Source organism: Musca autumnalis, unplaced genomic scaffold (assembly GCF_047663935.1).
Source record: "Musca autumnalis isolate F117 unplaced genomic scaffold, ASM4766393v1 scaffold_1, whole genome shotgun sequence".
In the NCBI taxonomy this organism is placed as follows: Eukaryota; Metazoa; Arthropoda; class Insecta; order Diptera; family Muscidae; genus Musca; species Musca autumnalis.
In genome coordinates, this window is record NW_027411644.1 from 248488233 (window position 1) to 248507874 (window position 19642).

General features: G+C 34.8%; 2 protein-coding genes across 9 annotated transcripts in view; one reads left to right on the forward strand and one right to left on the reverse strand.

Moving 5' to 3' along the window:
- The window catches only part of Atg16 (Autophagy-related 16), a 611817-nt gene that overhangs the window by 36207 nt on the left and 555968 nt on the right, over positions 1-19642 (forward strand). For all 7 annotated transcript variants that reach the window (XM_073960676.1, XM_073960678.1, XM_073960677.1 and 4 more), the window contains exon 6: positions 4501-4643. In XM_073960676.1, coding sequence (XP_073816777.1) covers positions 4501-4643 — 143 coding nt within the window. The remainder of the gene's footprint in view (positions 1-4500; positions 4644-19642) is intronic.
- The window catches only part of LOC141389322 (uncharacterized), a 263625-nt gene continuing 262081 nt past the window's right edge, over positions 18099-19642 (reverse strand). For both annotated transcript variants that reach the window (XM_073960675.1, XM_073960674.1), the window contains one exon: positions 18099-18706. In XM_073960675.1, coding sequence (XP_073816776.1) covers positions 18453-18706 — 254 coding nt within the window. In that variant the 3' untranslated portion in view covers positions 18099-18452. The remainder of the gene's footprint in view (positions 18707-19642) is intronic.

Here is a 19642-nt window from a genome sequence, read left to right on the forward strand (position 1 = left end):
TAACTCCCACACAAAATTTCGGAAAAGTTCAGTTTAGGACCTGTAGGCCTATTCTGTAACTTTTAACAACTATCGATATTGTTTAAATTTCTTTTGTTATTGTAACAGAAACAAAACAAACAAATGAAATTGTTGTAAAATAAACAATGAGTAAAGTTGTTAAAAAGTTACAGAATAGGCCTACTGCTCTCGAATCGCTTTGATTTTTGTTGTAGCAACTTGTATTCACGGTCCCCCATACCACGGTATAAGTTTCATCAAGCGCAAGTCCATACTTCCTGAGAAAATAGCCTGAAAAGTACAAAAAACCCCTATGACACCGTGTGTAGTGGTTGGAGCGCAAGATAACTCTCGAAAGGATCTGCCTATTCGGTGCAAAATGTGGCCTTCGTAATATTTTGTGCAAACTTAGTTTAAGTTCCTAGATAAGTCATATCGGTCCACTCCTTCAGGTATCTCCCCCACAAAAGTTCAAAAATGTTTGGAAAAATTGTGCGCACGATAACTCTTGATGGGAGTGACCGATTTGGTACATACTTTACACATCCTAATATATCTACCAGATATAGATCAGGTTCGAATATGGGCTATATTTGTCCACTCCCTCGGGTACCTACCACACAAAATGTTGGATAAATTCACTTTAAGACCTGCTCTCGAACCACTTTGATTTTTGTTGCATTCGCTGCCTCAATTACGACAGTAAAAGTTTTTTTCGGGGGCAACTCCATTCTTCTTTAGAAAACAGCCCGAAAGTTGTTAACAAACCCCTATGGCACCATATGTTGTGGCTGGAGAGCTCGAACCGAATATTGCGTTCGCCCACACTTTGGATATTGTAATATGAAATTCGAAGCTGGTGCTTATAGGTCCACTCCTTCCGGGACCTCCCCCACAAAATTCCCAAAATATTCGCTAAAATGGATCACTAAATTTTGTCGAAACGTAGTTTATGTTCAAACTTAAACCCTATCTGCCCAATCCTTGTGGTACCACCCACACAAATGTTCAACATTTGTGTGTAGTTAAGGGTCTGTTCGAGGATCCTTTGCACATTTTTACCGAATGTTTTCCTAGTTGTCTTGTTTACTGCGATGTTATGTTTTTCGTAGGCTAGTGTGATAAAAAAGCTCTATCTATCGATATCCCCCCAAATTTTCGAGCTTTAATTTTATCCATACTTTTGTCGGTTCATACGCCCAAAATTTTGAAAACCCCCTAAATACATGTTTTTTTTTTTTTTTTTTTGGAAAAAAATATTTCAATCCACACAGGCTGAGGGTATATCTCTGTCGGAAAAACCGACAGATACTTTTTTACTTGTTTTAGATAAAATTTAAATTTTGACTTTGACAGTTATACCCTCCACCCTTTTATACCCTCCAGTTGTATTGAAATTCGGGAGGTACCTTACTATGGGGGCTATATCAAAACGTCGATCTACACCTACAAATTTGTGGTGTAAAGTTTTTAGACTCAAAGAAGACTAGATACCAAATTTCCGATATATTCTCTGGAATATTTTATAACCCCATGGAAGACTAACAAATTTCGGTCCTTCGGTGGGATATTGACGTCACAACCTTCAGAATTACTGAAATCGGGAGGTACCGTTCTATGGGGGCTATATGAAGGCGTGGACCTATACCGACAAATTTCATACGGAACGTTTAATACACCAAATGAAGACCAATTACCAAATTTGAGCCATTTCGGTGGATTATTGTGGTCACAAACTTCAAAATACCGAAAATCGGGTGGTACCGTTCTATTGGGGCTATATGAAGGCGTGGACATATACCGACAAATATACGGGGGAAAGTTTTATATCCCTAATGAAGACTAAGTACCAAACTACAGCACTTTAAGTGCGATATTGAGGCTAAATCTTTCAAAATACCGAAAATGAGGTGGTACCGTTCTATGGGGGCTATATCAAAACGTAGACCGATTTAGCCCATTTGCAATACCAAACATCCTAGAAGTAATATAAACTTCTATACAAAATTACAAAGCTCTATCTTAAAAATTTCGAACTGTATATTGATTTCAACGGACGGACAGACTGACATGGTTATATCGACTTAGAATTTTACCCTGATAAGGAATATATATACTTTATAGGGTCTCCGATGAATATTTCGATGTGTTACAAACGGAATGACAAATTTAATTATACCCTCCATATTATGGTGGAGGGTATAAACAATTGCCAGAGGGATTTTGAAATAAATCGCGATCAAAGTTCAAATTTTTAGGGCTTTATTGTGTTTTTACGATTTTGCTTGGAAACCTTAAGCCCTATCAAAAAGCGATTAGAGAAAACGCTGTAGCTGTGGAAATTCTCTGCAAGATTGACCTTAATAGTATTTTCGTAGGTTTTGCCATTTTTGAGATATTGAAGTTCAAATTAGTACAATGCGAAATGCGACTAAAGAAAATGTTGTTGATGTTTCTTAACCCCCCATACCATTGCTATCGCAAACGATCCGTTTTCGAATGTTTTTCGATAGTTTTGCGGATATTTTGTTCGAAAACGACACACGAGAACGAATTGAAAACGATTCATCTGTCGCTCAGTTTGTGGCAGGAAAACCTTCGAATTCGAATGTCGTTAATAATATTATTAGCGAATGAAAGATGATAGTTTTTACGATAGTGCCGAAAAAGCATTTTTGGTGGAGTTTCCCCCCATACCAAGAGCGGATATTATTCGAATGTCCGGCGCAACTTTCGAAAACGATATCACTGTGGAAGGATTAGCAAATGTTTTTCGGGTGTACACAAGCACGTTGTTCTTTTGTTCGTCAAAAGTTTAAAAACGATATCATTTTCGAACATTTTGCGAATGTTTTTTCTTCACAAGAAAAATTGTTTCGAGAAACATTTTTACTTCGGAAATTTTTTACGTTTTAAAAAATAATGTTATGTAGTTCGTAAAAAATTCCCATTTGCTTTTTTCAAATATTTTCGATATAAATGCTACGTATAATATTAACAAGAAGTGGTGATAAACACAAAAGGATACAAATACAAGACAACAATGTTTATAAACAATTACACGCATTGAATCGCAAACATTACAAAGAAGAAAAGGTACATAACAGAAAAATCAAGAGACGTCAGATAAAGTTAAACATGTCATAAAATCGAAACTCCACCAAAAATGCTTTTTCGGCACTATCGTAAAAACTATCATCTTTCATTCGCTAATAATATTATTAACGACATTCGAATTCGAAGGTTTTCCTGCCACAAACTGAGCGACAGATGAATCGTTTTCAATTCGTTCTCGTGTGTCGTTTTCGAACAAAATATCCGCAAAACTATCGAAAAACATTCGAAAACGGATCGTTTGCGATAGCAATGGTATGGGGGGTTTCGATTTTATGACATGTTTAACTTTATCTGACGTCTCTTGATTTTTCTGTTATGTACCTTTTCTTCTTTGTAATGTTTGCGATTCAATGCGTGTAATTGTTTATAAACATTGTTGTCTTGTATTTGTATCCTTTTGTGTTTATCATCACTTCTTGTTAATATTATACGTAGCATTTATATCGAAAATATTTGAAAAAAGCAAATGGGAATTTTTTACGAACTACATAACATTATTTTTTAAAACGTAAAAAATTTCCGAAGTAAAAAATGTTTCTCGAAACAATTTTTCTTGTGAAGAAAAAACATTCGCAAAATGTTCGAAAATGATATCGTTTTTAAACTTTTGACGAACAAAAGAACAACGTGCTTGTGTACACCCGAAAAACATTTGCTAATCCTTCCACAGTGATATCGTTTTCGAAAGTTGCGCCGGACATTCGAATAATATCCGCTCTTGGTATGGGGGGAAGTTAGTTCGATAGGACTTGCCGTTTCCAAGCAAAATCCTGAAAACCTAAAATAAAACTAAAAATGTGAACATTGACCGCGATTTATTTCAAAATCCCTCCAGCGATTTTTTTGTTTTCGGATTTTTCTCATCTATTAACATTGCTGTTTCAGAATCTGTTTTATAAGGAGACGATACAGTCAGTGCATTGTCCCAATTTGAACTTCTATATCTCAAAAATGATAAAACCTACGAAAATGCCATTAAGGTCAATCTTGAAGAGAATTTCCACTGCTACAACATTTTCTCTAATTCCTTTTTGATAGGGCTTGCGGTTTCCAAGCAAAATCGTGAAAACACATTTGAAAATCCCTTCGGCATTTTTTTTTTAATTTTTATGAACATTGTAGTTTTAGAATCCGCAAAAACTTCCCAGGTATAAGCACCTTTCATTTAAAATTGGTTAAGGCGCACCGTGAATATTTAAATATATGTGGCCATAACCCCTTAATGAAATGACGAACTTACCTAAAAAATGTTAATGTTTCTATGTGAACTAATATTTTTTATTAAAAATGATTCTACTGCCAAGAAGAGTAAAACTTTAGTTTTTTCTTTTCTAAATTATTTTAATATTATTTGTTTTAATAATTTCATATTTAAATTTCTAGGTTCCACAGAGCCACGTTCCGTTTTGGGAGGCAGCAGTGCTGGTATTAATTCCGTCGATTTCGATTCCACTGGTACCTATATAATAGGCACATCAAATGATTATGGAGCACGAGTGTGGACAGTAGCTGATAATAGATTAAGGGTAAGTGATAGTTCTAAGGATGCGAAAGAGTAGATTTATATTACAAATCAGCATTGTTATTGGCAAGGTGAGAAATTGTATTTTTCATGAAAAAATTGAAACTTGCGGTTTAAGATTTGGTTAATGTAGCGAGAAAATGTGTACAAGAAATATTTATGTATTTAAGGGGTAATAGCCACCAAAAAAAGCAATTTTCTTGATTTTTTACAAACTAACTTTTATAGAAGAGCTTGAGCTACTTTGGATTTTTTTTTGTTAAAAAAAAATATTGCATAGTTTTCTGACAAATTCCCGCCTACGACAGCTTGCGGTGTTTACTGTAGCTCTATAACGAATATACCGATCAGCAGTGCGATTCTCTAACTCATTTTTTGAGTTTCCGGCAAAAATCGGTAAAATTAAAATGATTAAAATTTCGCTAATTAACGATGTTTTTCGGTAAGTTAGCGACGAATAGAAAGTAGCCATTAAGTTCTACAGATAGAGCTGCCAATTTTTTTTTTGAAATTTTCATTCATAGTTTTGCGTTTTAATTTGACCGATTTTTGTCGGTAACTCAAAAAATGAGTTAGAGTATCGCACTACTGCATATATTTTTGTGGGATCACTGAGAACCTAATAGCTTGTCCTTAAGCGAAATGAATTAAAAATATTAATTTTTTTTTTAAAATAGTGAACTTTTAAACTCAAATATTAAATTTTAATGATAAAAATGAGGGTTTGGGCCCCGGGTTAGTAACCCTCCCCTAGAAAAAGCTCCCTACTATGAAAAAACAAAAGAAAATAAAAACAAATCCCTTTAAAGTTGACGACCCCCGCAAACGTTTTAAGGACCATGATCTGCGAATCTGCACCTGAAATGTTCGCACACCTTATGGAGAAGGTGCAGTTTACGCATTGGCAGATGTACTTGAAAAGTACAAGGCCGACATTATTGTCATACAGGAAATACGATGGAATGGGAAAGGCGTCACAACAACACCTAAAGGTGACGCACTGTATTACTGCTGCCATGACATAAAGGATGAGTTTGGTTGCGGATTTGTAGTTGGTCGAGACCAGGTGTTCTCCAGCTTCACACCCGTGAATGATAGACTTGCTACACTTCGAATTAAAGCAAAATTCTTCAACTGAAGACAAGGGCGAACAGACCAAAGATATATTTTATGAGCGCTTAAAAGAAACATATGACCGTTGTCCTGCCCATGACATTAAAATTATTCTAGGCGATTTTAATGCCAAAATTGAAAAGAGAAATATCTTTGGCGCAGCAGTCGGAAAGTTAGTTAGCAGCACCAGATTTAAACATCTCGACATCTATAAGGGCACCTGGTTGTCTCCAGATGAGAAAACAAAAAATCAAATTGATCATGTTGTGCGCTCGTTCCGAGGAGCAAACGTAGAATCGGACCTCTACCATGTTGCAGCAAAGGCACGTACCCGGTTAAACGTAGCGAATAAAGTACGAACAGACACAACACGAAAGTTCGACATCGGTAAGCTGCAATCACAACAGACAGCCCAATTGTTTAATCAAGGCACTCCTCATCCCGATAACATATCAGTGCAATGGCAAAGCATTGCCCACTACATGCAAACAGCCGCAAAATCCATACTTGGATACCAGAGACCTTAACCAAGGTATGACCAGGAGTGTCGTGGTGCTACCGAAGAGAAAATGCGGCATATAGGGCTACCTTACAATCAGTAGCAACGCGTAGCGCACGAGAAATGTATCGGGAGAAAAGGAGAGAGGAGAAACGTCTTTTCCTCAGGAAAAAGAGAGAGATGGAAAAGCGGGAGTGTGAAAAAATCGAGATGTCATGAGCCAGAATGAAGTCCGAAAATTCTACCAAAGAGTGAAACATCAAACTGATGGCTTTGGTACAGGCACCTCCTCCTGTAGAGACCAGGAAGGTAATTTGGTAACTGATACAGATAGTGTGCTCAGCATATGGAAAGAGCATTTTTCAAACCTGTTGGTATCCAGCAAAGACGACGAAGATACCACAGATCCAATTCCAGAAGATGGTATTGAATGTATACCGCCCAGCCAAGATGAGGTAAAGACAGAAATAAACCGGCTGAATAATAATAAGTCAGCAGGAGCCGATGGCTTACCAGCCGAGCTGTTAAAAACCGGAGGCGACATGCTGATAAGGTGTACTCATCAGTAGACATCGGATTTTGCATATTTGCATATTTTTTATTAATAAAGATACGAAAATTCTGATTGGACCAAAATTCGTTTTGAAGAAAACTGAATGCAATGACAAGCTCATATTTTTTATTTTTTTTGCATATTTGCATATTTTGCATATGCACAAAATATGCAAAAAATATGCAAAATATGCAAAATATATGCAAAATATGCAAAAAATATGCAAAATATGCAAAAAATATGCAAAATATGCAACTAATTTTTTTGACGAAAATCGTCAAATTAAATTTGGAAAGTCATGAAAAAGTGTTCTAAATTAAGTTTATTGTCGTTAAACGTCGATTTCTTAGCAGATTATTATGTTATTAATTATTATTCCGCCACAGCAATAAATCTGGACTAAAAGACTTAGAAAATTTCCTATAACCCAGCCTTCTTATTACAACATAAGTTGCTTTCTAATACAAATTTGTTCAAAAACTCAAGCAGAAATATCATCCAAATATGTTGATAGTTTCTGCTCGGCCAAATTGTCTGACAGAATAACAAATGAGCTAGATATTAAGACTAAGACAATATTGAATATTACATAAAATCTTTCATATTTTACTAAAAACATATAACATATAAAAACATATACAGGGCAATCATGAATATTTCCCTCCGAATTTTCCGCACGGAAAATAATTTTAGAAAGTGAAACTCTTTTAAATTAATATTTGTTAAAAGTTGAAAGCTACTACACCATTTTCACATGTAATTCGAAGAATTTCAGTTGTAATTTGATTATTTCATTTGAAATTCGAAACATTTCACTTGTAATTTGAGAATTCCAATTGAATTTCGAATTATTTCATTTGTAATTTGAGAATTCCAATTGAAATTCGAATTATTTCATTTGTAATTTGAGAATTCCAATTGAAATTCGAATTATTTCATTTGTAATTCGAATTTTTCCATTTGTAATTCGAATTATTCCATTTGTAATTTAAATTTTTTCATTTGAAATTCGTATTATTACATTTGAAATTCGAATTATTACATTTGTAATTTGAATTTTTCCATTTGAAAATCGAATTATTTTATTTGTAATAAAAACAAAAATACTCTCATTTCTTCTTTATACTAAGGTGAAGATAATCCAACCATAACGCTTAAATCAATAAAGGATCGTATTCATCTTAACTTAAAATTTTTTATGAAAATTATATTTTTGAGACTTTTTAAGCATTTTGTAATAATTAACTTTTTTCTCTAAAACGTATAGTTTTCCTGCAATCGGGTCTTCTTTTAAAAGTTCCAAAAACTTTGGAGGGTAATATAGGTGTATCCTTACATGCCAATCCCTTGGTTTTTGATTGGGAAAATACTCTTACTATATTCCTAACAAATTATTAAATTTTTATCGCATATTTAAATTATTATTATTTATAATACTTTTCCACATCATTGTGTCGACGTTTTAAGTGTACGCTTCCAACACCCTCTCAACCATCTGGGATGATCCACAACCTTAAAAAAAAACTTAAAAATGGATCATCGTTGCCACCACCCTTAATTTAAAAATATTTCAGATGCTTTGATTTTCAAATGTAATAATTCGAATTTCAAATGAAAAACTTCAAATTACAAATGTAATAATTCGAATTTCAAATGTAATAATTCGAATTACAAATGGAAAATTTCAAATTACAAATGAAATAATTCGAATTACAAATGAAATAATTCGAATTTCAATTGGAATTCTCAAATTACAAATGAAATAATTCGAAATTCAATTGGAATTCTCAAATTACAAGTGAAATGTTTCGAATTTCAAATGAAATAATCAAATTACAACTGAAATTCTTCGAATTACAACTGAAAGTATTCGAATTACATGTGAAAATGGTGTAGATTCGCTTCATGATGGCATATTCTAGTCGAATCGACAAAAATATTCCCTTTTTTTGGGCATAAATATGGAAAAAAATTGTGAAATTAGGGTAAGGGAAAGGGTATTATGTCTTAGTGAATGAGTTTGCAACATGCAAAAGGAAACGAAATAGACCCACAGTTCCTTTTTATGATCTGCATAGATTCGCACTTATCCATCTGGTCAGGTCTTTTTGAAAACAAAGTACAGGTCACATTTATAGACCAATTTGCATAAAAATTGGAGATTTTTTGGCCCTAGGGCGATCCCTGTTTATTATGGTAAGAATCGATTCAGATTTGGATAATGCACCCATATAAACAGTATAATCTCGATAATACCTATACCACAGGTTTCGCCCGTGTATCAAATTGTCCGGATTAACGAATAGTAAAGAAAATAAATTATTTTCTATGATTAAATAACTCGTGGTAGTTATATAATACTCTACATACGTGCTCTAAGATTTTTCTATACGACAATCCGGACATTTTTATTGGCATTGCCCGTATTTGTTCCTTTCCTTACTTTTTACCAATTTACCATGCAACAAGACTCAATTTTCCCAAATTACAGAAAAGGCCAATCAGATTGTGAAAGTAGAGCTAAAAATATGACGTTTTTAAAGTATACATCAGGATGTAAGCAAAACACGGGGCAAGTGTGAAATTTAATTTTTTTTGAAAATTAAGATTCCTTGAAATCTTTGCCTTTGGCAACTTTAATGACAATATTGCGGCGAATATTTGTCTTAATATATTTATTTATATCCTAGACAACAAGACTAATGTGTTATAAAAGATGTTATATCCTTGTACTCGATAATTTTTTCTAAATGTTGCTGAAACAATTTTTACAGCAACTCCTCCATTAAACAACTGTCCAAATTCGAAGCATTTGTAATAATAAGTTCAAATTATCGAGTACACGGTCAGGTATAAGTTAATTAATTGTATATTTTCTTTTCGACTGTGTTATCAAAATTGTTTTCCTGTAGCAGGAATGAAAGAACTATATTTTTTTAGCATTCCAAATGCTTTTCTAGCAGAAATATGTGAGTGGTTTCGCCATGTTAAAGATAATTCCAAGGGTTTGACTTATATTACCACTACCACGCTATTGTGTGGTTTTTCTGAGTGATGTCATTTTGCACTAATCATTTGGTGTTCTTCGCATCAATTTTAACTGCATCCCACTTTAAATAAAACTTGTTGTTTTTAAAAATTTGAAAACAACAAAACCCGAAATTAAGCTCGAATTATTTAACAACAATTAAATAATACACTTCTCAACAAAACTGCCAAAAGTGAATCTAAAAATAATGCATTACTTTTCGTCAAGGAGTGAACATTTCCCAATTCTGCATTAAGCGGTTGTATGCTTACAATATACATATAAAACAAGTGAGCAAAGGCTATAGTCGGGATGGGGCCGACCATGTGATACCCTACACCACTACCCCTTTGCATAAGCTTTTCACTGCTAAACACTTTTAGGGAATATAATCCGACTACCACCAAAAATAATATGCCTCTTTCTCTCTGGGAGCCCCATAAGCAACCAAAATTTCGTGACAATCCGATCAAAATTACGACCTGTAGCTTGATTGCAAAAAATGGAAGAATTCGATGCATTATCGACTATTGTGGTATCTCCCTTGTTTGACCACCTTCGCCAACCTGCTTTACACCAATATAAAGGTAATATTTTCTTCTTCTTCGATTTACAGGCTTTTCCGTTGGAATACCACTACTAGAAGCCGATATATTCACAAAGAATAAAATTTTGAATTTGTCTCCAAATGAGTTTTTCCCCATTCCGACCCCTAAATATTATCCGACTATCACCAAAATCAATAGCTTCTTTCTCTGTGGGGCCCCATCTACCCCCAAAATTTCGTCACCATCCGATCAAAATTCCAACTTGAAGCGCGATTACAAAAAATGGAAAAATTGGGTTTATTACTGAATTTTGCAATATCTCGGTTTGCTCACTTACGCCAACATACTTTGCATCAATATAAACGAGATCTTTTCTTCTTCCATTGACGGGTATTCCTGTTGGAATACTCCAACCAGAAGCGGAGATATTCGCATAAGAAAAAAACGTTGACTTTGCTCCACATAAGCTTTTCGCTTATTCCGACTCCTGAATATTATCCGACCATCACCAAACTAAATAGGCTTCTTCCTCTGTGGGACCCGCATCCACTCCCAAACAATTCGTGACGATCCGATCAAAATTGCGACCTGTAGCGTGACTACAAGCAAATCAGAAAATGGGATGCATTACCGACTATTGCGAAATCTCTGCTATTTGACCACCTACGACAACCTACTTTACATCGTTGTAAAGGTGATATTTTCTACTTTCCTTGCTAGGTTTTGCTTTAGATATACCTCTAAAAGAAACAGAGATATTGGCTTTGAAATAAAACGTTGACCTTTCTCCAAATAAGTGTTTTGCCCATTCCGACCCCTGAATATTATCCGACCATCATCAAAATCAATAGGCTTCTTTCTCTTTGGGACCCCCATTAACTCCCAAAATTTCGTGACGATCCGATCAAAATTGCGACCTGTAGCGTGATTACAAAAATATCGGAAAATGGGATGCATTATCGACTATTGCCATATCTCTGCTATTTGACCAACTACGACAACCTACTTTACATCGTTGTAAAGGTGATATTTTGTAGTTTCCTCACCTAGTTTTGCTTTTGATATACCTCTTAAAGAAACAGAGATATTGGCTTTGAAATAAAACGTTGACCTTTCTTCAAATAAGTGTTTGCCCATTCCGACCCCTAAATATTATCCGACCATCACCAAAATCAATAGGCTTCTTCATCTGTAAGACCCCCAATAACCCTCAAATTTTCGTGACGATCCGATCAAAATTGCGACCTGTAGCGTGATTTCCAAAAAAATAGAAAGATGGGATGTATTACCGACTATTGTGATATCTCCGTCATTTGGTTACCTACGTCGACCTAGGTTGCATCATTGTAAAGACGGGATCTTCTACTTTCATAGTCAGGCTTTGCTTTTGGAAATTTTACAACTAAAGCTGTGATATTTGTCAATATAATTAAAATCGCAAAAATGAAAATTGGGGTTTTATTTGTTACTATTGTGATATCTTCGTTGTTTGATCACCTACGAGCACCTGCTTTACATCATTAGAAAGGTGATATTTTCTACTTTAATTGTCAGGTTTTGCTTTTGGTATACCCCATATAGAACCTGAGATATTCGCTTTGGAAAAAAACGTTGTCTTTTTATCCACCTAAGTTTTTTTGCCCTTTCCGACCCCTAAATATTATTCGACCATCACCAAAATCAATAGGCTTCTTCCCCTCCGGGACCCCCATCAACATCCAAAATTTCGCGACGATCCGATCAAAATTGCGACCTGTAGCGTGATTACAAGGTTTAGATGGACAGACGGACGGACGGACGGACGGACACACATAGCCAGATCGACTCAGCTCGTCGAGACATTCATTTTGGTATATATAAGTATGGGTCTACGACCATTATTTCGATGCGTTACAAACTTTTTGGCCAAAACCAACTTATAATACCCTCCCCACATAGTGGTGTAGGGTATAATTATGTATTTTTAGTGCATTAAACAAAAACCATGTCATCAATATTAAAGAGTCAGTTAGAGCATTTTTCCAAAGAAGCTTTTTGACCACAAATATAGGACTAAATACTATAAAATATATTCAAATCTAATATGTGGATATTCAAAACGTATACTTCTAATTATAGTTATATTCCAGAACCTGGAATCGTAAATGGTACTTTAGTACTTTTTCCCATTTTGCGCTAAAAAACGAACCCTTTTTCCAATCCAATCGTATCTAAAGAAAAATAGCGATGACTAACTCTAGTTCCTTTGTTTTTTTGCTAGACAATTTTGGCCGATTAGAAACAATCCCCATATTTGGACATGTTGATTTTGACATTTCTGATTGAGTTTTTGAAATTTTTCCATTATCTACATATCTACATTTGTATAGGAAGCAAATTATGTTGTAATAGGAATGCTGCGTTATTTGACATTTTCTCACCTTGTGAAAACTGATTTAAGTCTTGTTAGTCTAGATTTATTGCTGTGGCGGAATATCTGGAGAGTCTCCATAACATAACAATCTGCAAAAAACTATGTTAAACGTCAAAAAAACTTAATTTAGAATGCTTTTTTGATGATTTTCTAAATTTAGTTGACGATTTTTGTCAAAAAAACACTTGCATATTATCATATTTTTTGCATATTTTGCATATTTTTTGCATATAATTTGCATATTTTTTGCATATATTTTGCATATTTTTTGCATATTTTTGATATGACCCCAAATATCGAAAAGGTGACCCTCAAAACGCCTAGATCCAAAATTTGAGTCCAATCGGATAAGAAGTAAAAAACATGCTAAAATCCGATGTCTACTCATCAGCTAGTTAGCACCATCTGGCAGGAAGAACGAGTACCCGACGATTGGAACCTGAGTATCATGTGCGCCGTCCATAAGAGAGGAGATAAGACTGTGTGCTCTAACTATAGGGGCATAAGTCTACTCCCGATTGCCTACAAGATAGTGTCAGGGATATTGTGCGAACGACTAATGCCTATGGTCAACGAGCTAATTGGGCCATACCAATTCGGCCTTAGACCTGGTAAGTCCACCATTGACCAGATATTTACCCTGCGGCAAATCCTGGAGAAGACCCAAGAGATGCAGATCGACACTTACCACATTTTTGTCGATTATAAAGTAGCCTTTGACAGCTCACTACGTTCAAAGATATTCCAGGCCATGTCTGAATTTGGTATCCCCGCAAAACTCATTCGGCTTTGTAAAATGACTTTAACTGACACGAGATCCTCAGTTTAAATAGGAAAGAACATCTCCGAAGAATTTTGTACCAAAAGAGGTTTCAGGCAAGGAGACACCCTCTCGTGTGATCTCTTCAACATCCTGCTAGAAAAGGTTATACGAGAGGCAAACGTCAAAAGTAGTGGCACAATCTGCACCAATAGCCACATGTTACTTGCTTATGCTGATGATATAGACATCATGGGACGATTAGTAAAAGCAGTAACAGATACTTTTATGAAGGTCGAAGGAGAATCTGCTAAAGTGGGTCTGGTGGTAAACGGCGGGAAGGCTAAGTTGATGGTGTCGACGCAATGCGTCCATAGAGATCGGGCCAACTGTTGACGTTGGTTCCTATAATTTTGAGGTAATAAAATACTTTGTCTACCTCGGCACCGCCGTAAACACAACTAACGACATCAGTTGTGAAATAAAGAGAAGAATTGGGTTGGCTAACAGATGCTACTTTAAGCTTAAGTAAGCAGTTTAAAAACAAAGCCACATCTCGTCAAACAAAAATAACGCTTTACAAAACACTGATACTACCCGTGCTGATGTATGGCTCCGAAGCCTGGGTACTTGCGCAAGCTGATTAGGCAGTGCTTGGCGTGTTTGAGAGAAAAATTCTTCGAAAGATCTACGGACCAATCTGCGTTAACGGTGAATATCGACGTCGCATGAACTACGAGCTGTATCTGCTATGTCCCAATTTACATTGGGCGAGTTTACTTGCGGCAATTGTCATTTTGTAGGAGAGAGAGGTGAGGCATATGGTAACCCTTTGCCTCTCAGCACCCTCTCTCACCTACAAACTGACAATTGCCGCAAGTAAACTCGCCTAATGTAAATTGGGACTATACAACGACATCAATATAGTTAAACGTATCGAGATGCAGCGATTGGGTTGGCTAGGCCATATAATAAGCGTATAAATTCGAGCCGATTGGCGGTGCACGCAGAATTGGCAGGCCAAAGAATATATGGCGCAAACAAGTGTATGAAGAGATGACAAGGCGCGGTATTCCAGAAAGAGAAGCAATAGACAGAGAGAAATGGAGATCTTTTCTTAGTTCGGCCTATAGAACAAATGTTCTGTAATGGACCAGCTAAGTAAGTGATAAAAATGAATAGTTTTTTTTTTCATTTTTGTGCAATCACACTACAGGCCGGAATTTTGATCGGATCCTTACGGAATGTTGGGGGTTGATGGGGGTCTCACAGAGAAAGAATCCTATTGATGGTTGGCGTACATCCCACTTTTCTATTTTTATACCCTCAGCCTTTAGGCTAAAGAGGGTATTTACACTTTGATACGGCCAAAAATGTGCCTCATCGAAATAATGGTTTTAGACCCCAAGTATGTTTGTACGATATTCGTTTCAGACAATTTTGAGTCGATCTAGCAATGTCCGTCCGTCTGTCTGTCTGTCCGTCTGTCTGTCTGTCTGTCTGGCTGGTGCGCACGATAACTCTCGAACGGATAAATCGATTCGGTTCAAATTTTGGGTATCGAAATATTTTGTCCAGATTTGAATTAAGTTCGAAGATGGGCCATATCGGTCCACTCCTTCAGGTACCTCCCCCACAAAAGTTCAAAAATGTTCGGAAAAATTGTCCGCACGATAACTCTTGAAGGGAGTAACCGAATTAGTCCATACTTTGCACATCGTGACATTTCTACCAGACATAGATGAGGTTTCAATATGGACCCTATTGGTTCACTCTCTCGGGTACCTCCCACACAAAATTTTGCTTAAGTGCAGTTTAAGGCCTGCTCTCGAATCGCTTTGATTTTTGTTGCAGCCACTTGTATTCACTACCCCCATTACGACGATATAATTTTTTTCAGAAGCAAGTCCATATATCCTCAGAAATCAGCACGAAAACTGCAAACAACCCATATAATACCATGTGTCGTAGTTGGAGTACACGATAACTCTCGAACGGATCACCATATTTGGTTAAAATTTTGGGTCTTTCAATATTTTGTCCAAACTTAGTTTAAATTCGAAGATAGACCATATCGGTCCACTCCTTCTGGTACCTCCCCCACAAAGGTTCAAAATTTTTCGCCAAGATTGTGGGCATGATAACTTTAGGAGGGAAAACCGAATTGAACTAAACTTTGCTATTGGTAATATTACTTTCTGGCATAGATCGAGTTCTAATATGGACTATATCGGTCCACTCATTTGAGTACCTCCCACACAAAATTTGGAAAAAGTATAGTTTAACAACTCCTCTCTGATCTTATTAATTTGTGACGCAGCAGGTTGCACTTGCGGCCCCTGATACGACGTTGTAATTTTTTTTCGTGGGAAAGTCCATACTTCCTGAGATAATGACCCAAAAAGGTCCAGAAAATCCTACCGGCACCACCTAAACTGGCTAATGTGTAAAATAACCCTTTAAGAGAGAAATCGATTTAGCTCAAACTTTGTAAATTGAAAAGTAAAATTGTAATATATTTAAATTCAGAAAATTAAGTACAACATATTTAATTATATAGTCTGTAAGGAAAATATCTATAGACTAATAAAGAAAAAAAATATTTCCTACAGATTTGTATTAGGTCCGAATATGAAAAAATGCACTCGTCTTGGATCATTCTGAATTTTGTTGCAACATGTAGTTTTTTGCGGCCCTTTCCATCCTGGAAAATTTTCCCAACAGCTAAAAAACCTACAGAAGTATTGTGTTAACTTTTTTTCTTCGGGTACGTGGCTGAGGGTATATCTCTGTCGGCTCAGCTGACTGATACTTTCTTACTTGTTTTATTTGAGTTGCACTGACGATGCACTTAAATGCGTTTCAACAAAATTGGCCGGTATTAATGAAGACATTCAGAGCAAAGGCGCTAAGATATTCCAATTTTAATATTTTGCATTTGACCAGTCAAAAGCCTATGCACAGGGGTAGTGGTGTAGGGTATCACATAGTCGGCCCCGACCCGACTATAGCCTTGGCTTACTTGTTAATGTATAGGAAGATATAAAAAACACAAAAACACTCATATTTTGATAAAAAATAGTAAACAACTGAATTCCTCTGCAACTACTGGACAAAACTTCTCTGTTTTCACCGGAAAGCTGATTGTGTTATCTGTCGAACAAAAAAAGAATTATGAAAATATCTTTATCTGTTCAAAAGTTATGGAATTTTGACTAGGAAAAAATGATTCTGAACCAGTGTGCGCCGGCCGACCCACCTGGGTCTGTCGCGTTTTAAAGCTTATCGATATACGCTTCTGCACAAAAATGCCTCAACGTTATCAATATTATAATGTTGCCTCTGCTTTAAAAATGAAACACATGTTATTTTAATATATATTATATTTTTATTAAATAAGTAAACATTATTAGAAGAGTATAAAACATGGGGGTTCCGCTAGTAATATTTTACTTTTAATTTTACGGATGGATTTCATTATTACTTAATAAGACTAAAATTTCTCTAACTTCTATGAAAAGAAAAATTACAGAATAAAGAAGGGAACTTAACTTATATGATTTACTTTTAAGTAAAGAATTTAATTCCAATACAATTGTGTTTCGAATTTTTCGAAAAAAATATAATGAGAACTTAGAAAAAAGGACAAGTGAAGAAATGTAAGGATGTGTTTGGTGGTTGGTTGTGGCTTAATAAGGCAAGAATCTATTATCATCTAAAAAATAAAGTTATATTTTTTTGTTTAATTTTATTTCTTTACTATATCATAAGCAAAACTAATAATTATATTGCAAATGTTATGGATGGTGTTTTAAGTATTTAAAAATTAATTACAAACTTACTAGAAATTTAATGAAAATTGTATTAAAAAACATAAAATAAAAAATGGAAAACTATTTGAATCGAAAAGTTTCTTTAATAACTCTATGTGATTTTATGAGATAAAATTAGTTGATGGAATGGTGTTGTTTTATTTTAAAAATATAAAAAGTGAAATGACCACGGCAGACGTAGTAAGAAATGCATTTCGAGACCATTTCTGCAAATGGTTTATATTTCAAACGCTTTTTTCGATTTCAATTTCCATTTTAATGATTTAAACAAAAGTTATTGATATTGGTTTGACTTTCTTTTTTAAATTACTGTTTTCTCAAATCATGAAACTTAAAAATTATATAGCTTTTTTCTAGACTATTGTTTATCTTCTTTCTCTCTATATTATCCCTTCTTAATCAGTCGTCCTTTTTTCCACAAAAAAATATGTTTATTGTTTCATTAATAAGTCTCTGTTAGAATTCCTCCAAATCTGTTGTTCTTAAACATCTAAAAAGATTCATTTAAAGCAATTTTCTAAATATGCTTTCTTTGTTTTTTAAACTAAAACTTAAATATTAATAATATTTAATTTGTTAAGAATTTTCAATAATAAAAGGCGTTGCATTAAAAGGGAATTATGACAACATTTAAGTGTCCCACCCACTGTGGCTCTTCCCTTACAATGCTACTCCCTTTATTCGCGTTCCATAATATAAATTTTAAATTTAGTTTTTTTTTGTTTTGTTCTATAAATTACTCATACATGTCTATAAAAATAATAAAATAAATATTGCCCTCGAGTTTTTACTTTATCCGGCACCATTAAGTATTTTTTTCTTTTAGATTTTTTTGTTCGCTTCAATTTTTGAATTTTTCTAAAAAAAATTGTTTTTTTTCTTTAATTTTTTTAATTGCTTTTTGCTCTTTTTTTCTCTCTTAAATGGCATTATAACTTTTAAGCAGTTTCTTATGTTTTTTGTTTTTAAATTAAATGTTTTTAAATTAAATGGATTTTTAATCATTTTCAAAATACTTTAACCTTTTAACCTCTTCAATTCCAAAAACATCACCTCCCAAGTTGCCTTAAAATTGACGTCCATGCCTTGGTCCAAAACCACCTTCGTATAATTTACACAAAGATTCTGATCTCGCATTCGGTACATTACCCACAATGGTTGAGGCACTAGATCCGGCACTGTGTGATCCATAGCTGGAGGCATTGCTCATACCTTCATTACTATAGGGTTGCAACTTCCGACGTCTCTGATACAAATAAGTCCAAATAGCTATGACAGCCAATTGAGCCAACAAGAAAACGGTGGCGGCCACAATGAGTCCTGAAAAAAAAAAAATAAAGAAAGTTTGTTAGATGAAAATTTCAACTGACTGGTAAAATGTAGCCAATATGATGGTTCATTAAGAATTTAAAAAAATTGAAACAAAGTGTATTGTTGTTGCTAAAATTCAATATTGTATTTCTTCTTCGTCCTTCTCTATGCTTTTAAAAATCCTCAAAGATCGATGCTTCTCTTTCCACGTTCCTTGTTACTTCTTAAAATCCTCAAAATGCATGTTGTTCGAGGCTTCTAAAATTCTCGTTCTTTGTTGATTCAAAAAATTCCATAAAATAAACGATTTTGTTGCTTCGGACATCTTAAAAAATATACGTTTCACGGTGCTTCTAAAAATCCAATTTCTTGCTCTTTCTAAAATCTTAAAAAACAAACTTTTGTGTCGTTCTCATGAAATTTGGAAATATCTGAAATCTTGAAATACCTCTTCTCGACGTCTAATTTGTTTGCGGTTGTGGTTGCACTTCTCAAATCAACTGATCCTTTAAAAATACTTTTTCAATCAACCATGCAAACTTCGTCTTAATGATTTCATTTGTCGCTTCACAGCAAACCAAATATCGGATGTCCGACACATCTGAACAATTTCGGAAGCAAAAATCTTTGAGATTTCTATACGCTTTTTCGTAGGGGAACTAGTTTAGATTTCGTTCCTATATCGGAAAGAATGTCGGAAGTAAATTTCCCTTCGAATATACTAATGTTTTTCTTCCGATTTCGGTACGAATTCGGAACCAAATGTAGGAAGCAAGTTTCCCTTCGAATAGCAACCACCTTTTGTATGTATCTAACAGCAAATGGTTGGTTTTAGTTTAGTTTGCTGTCGAAAACCAATGAGGTTGGTTATAAAATTCGCATATACAATTTTTAAATATAAATGCAATATATAATAATTCAAACTAATGCTGTAGGCCTATTCTG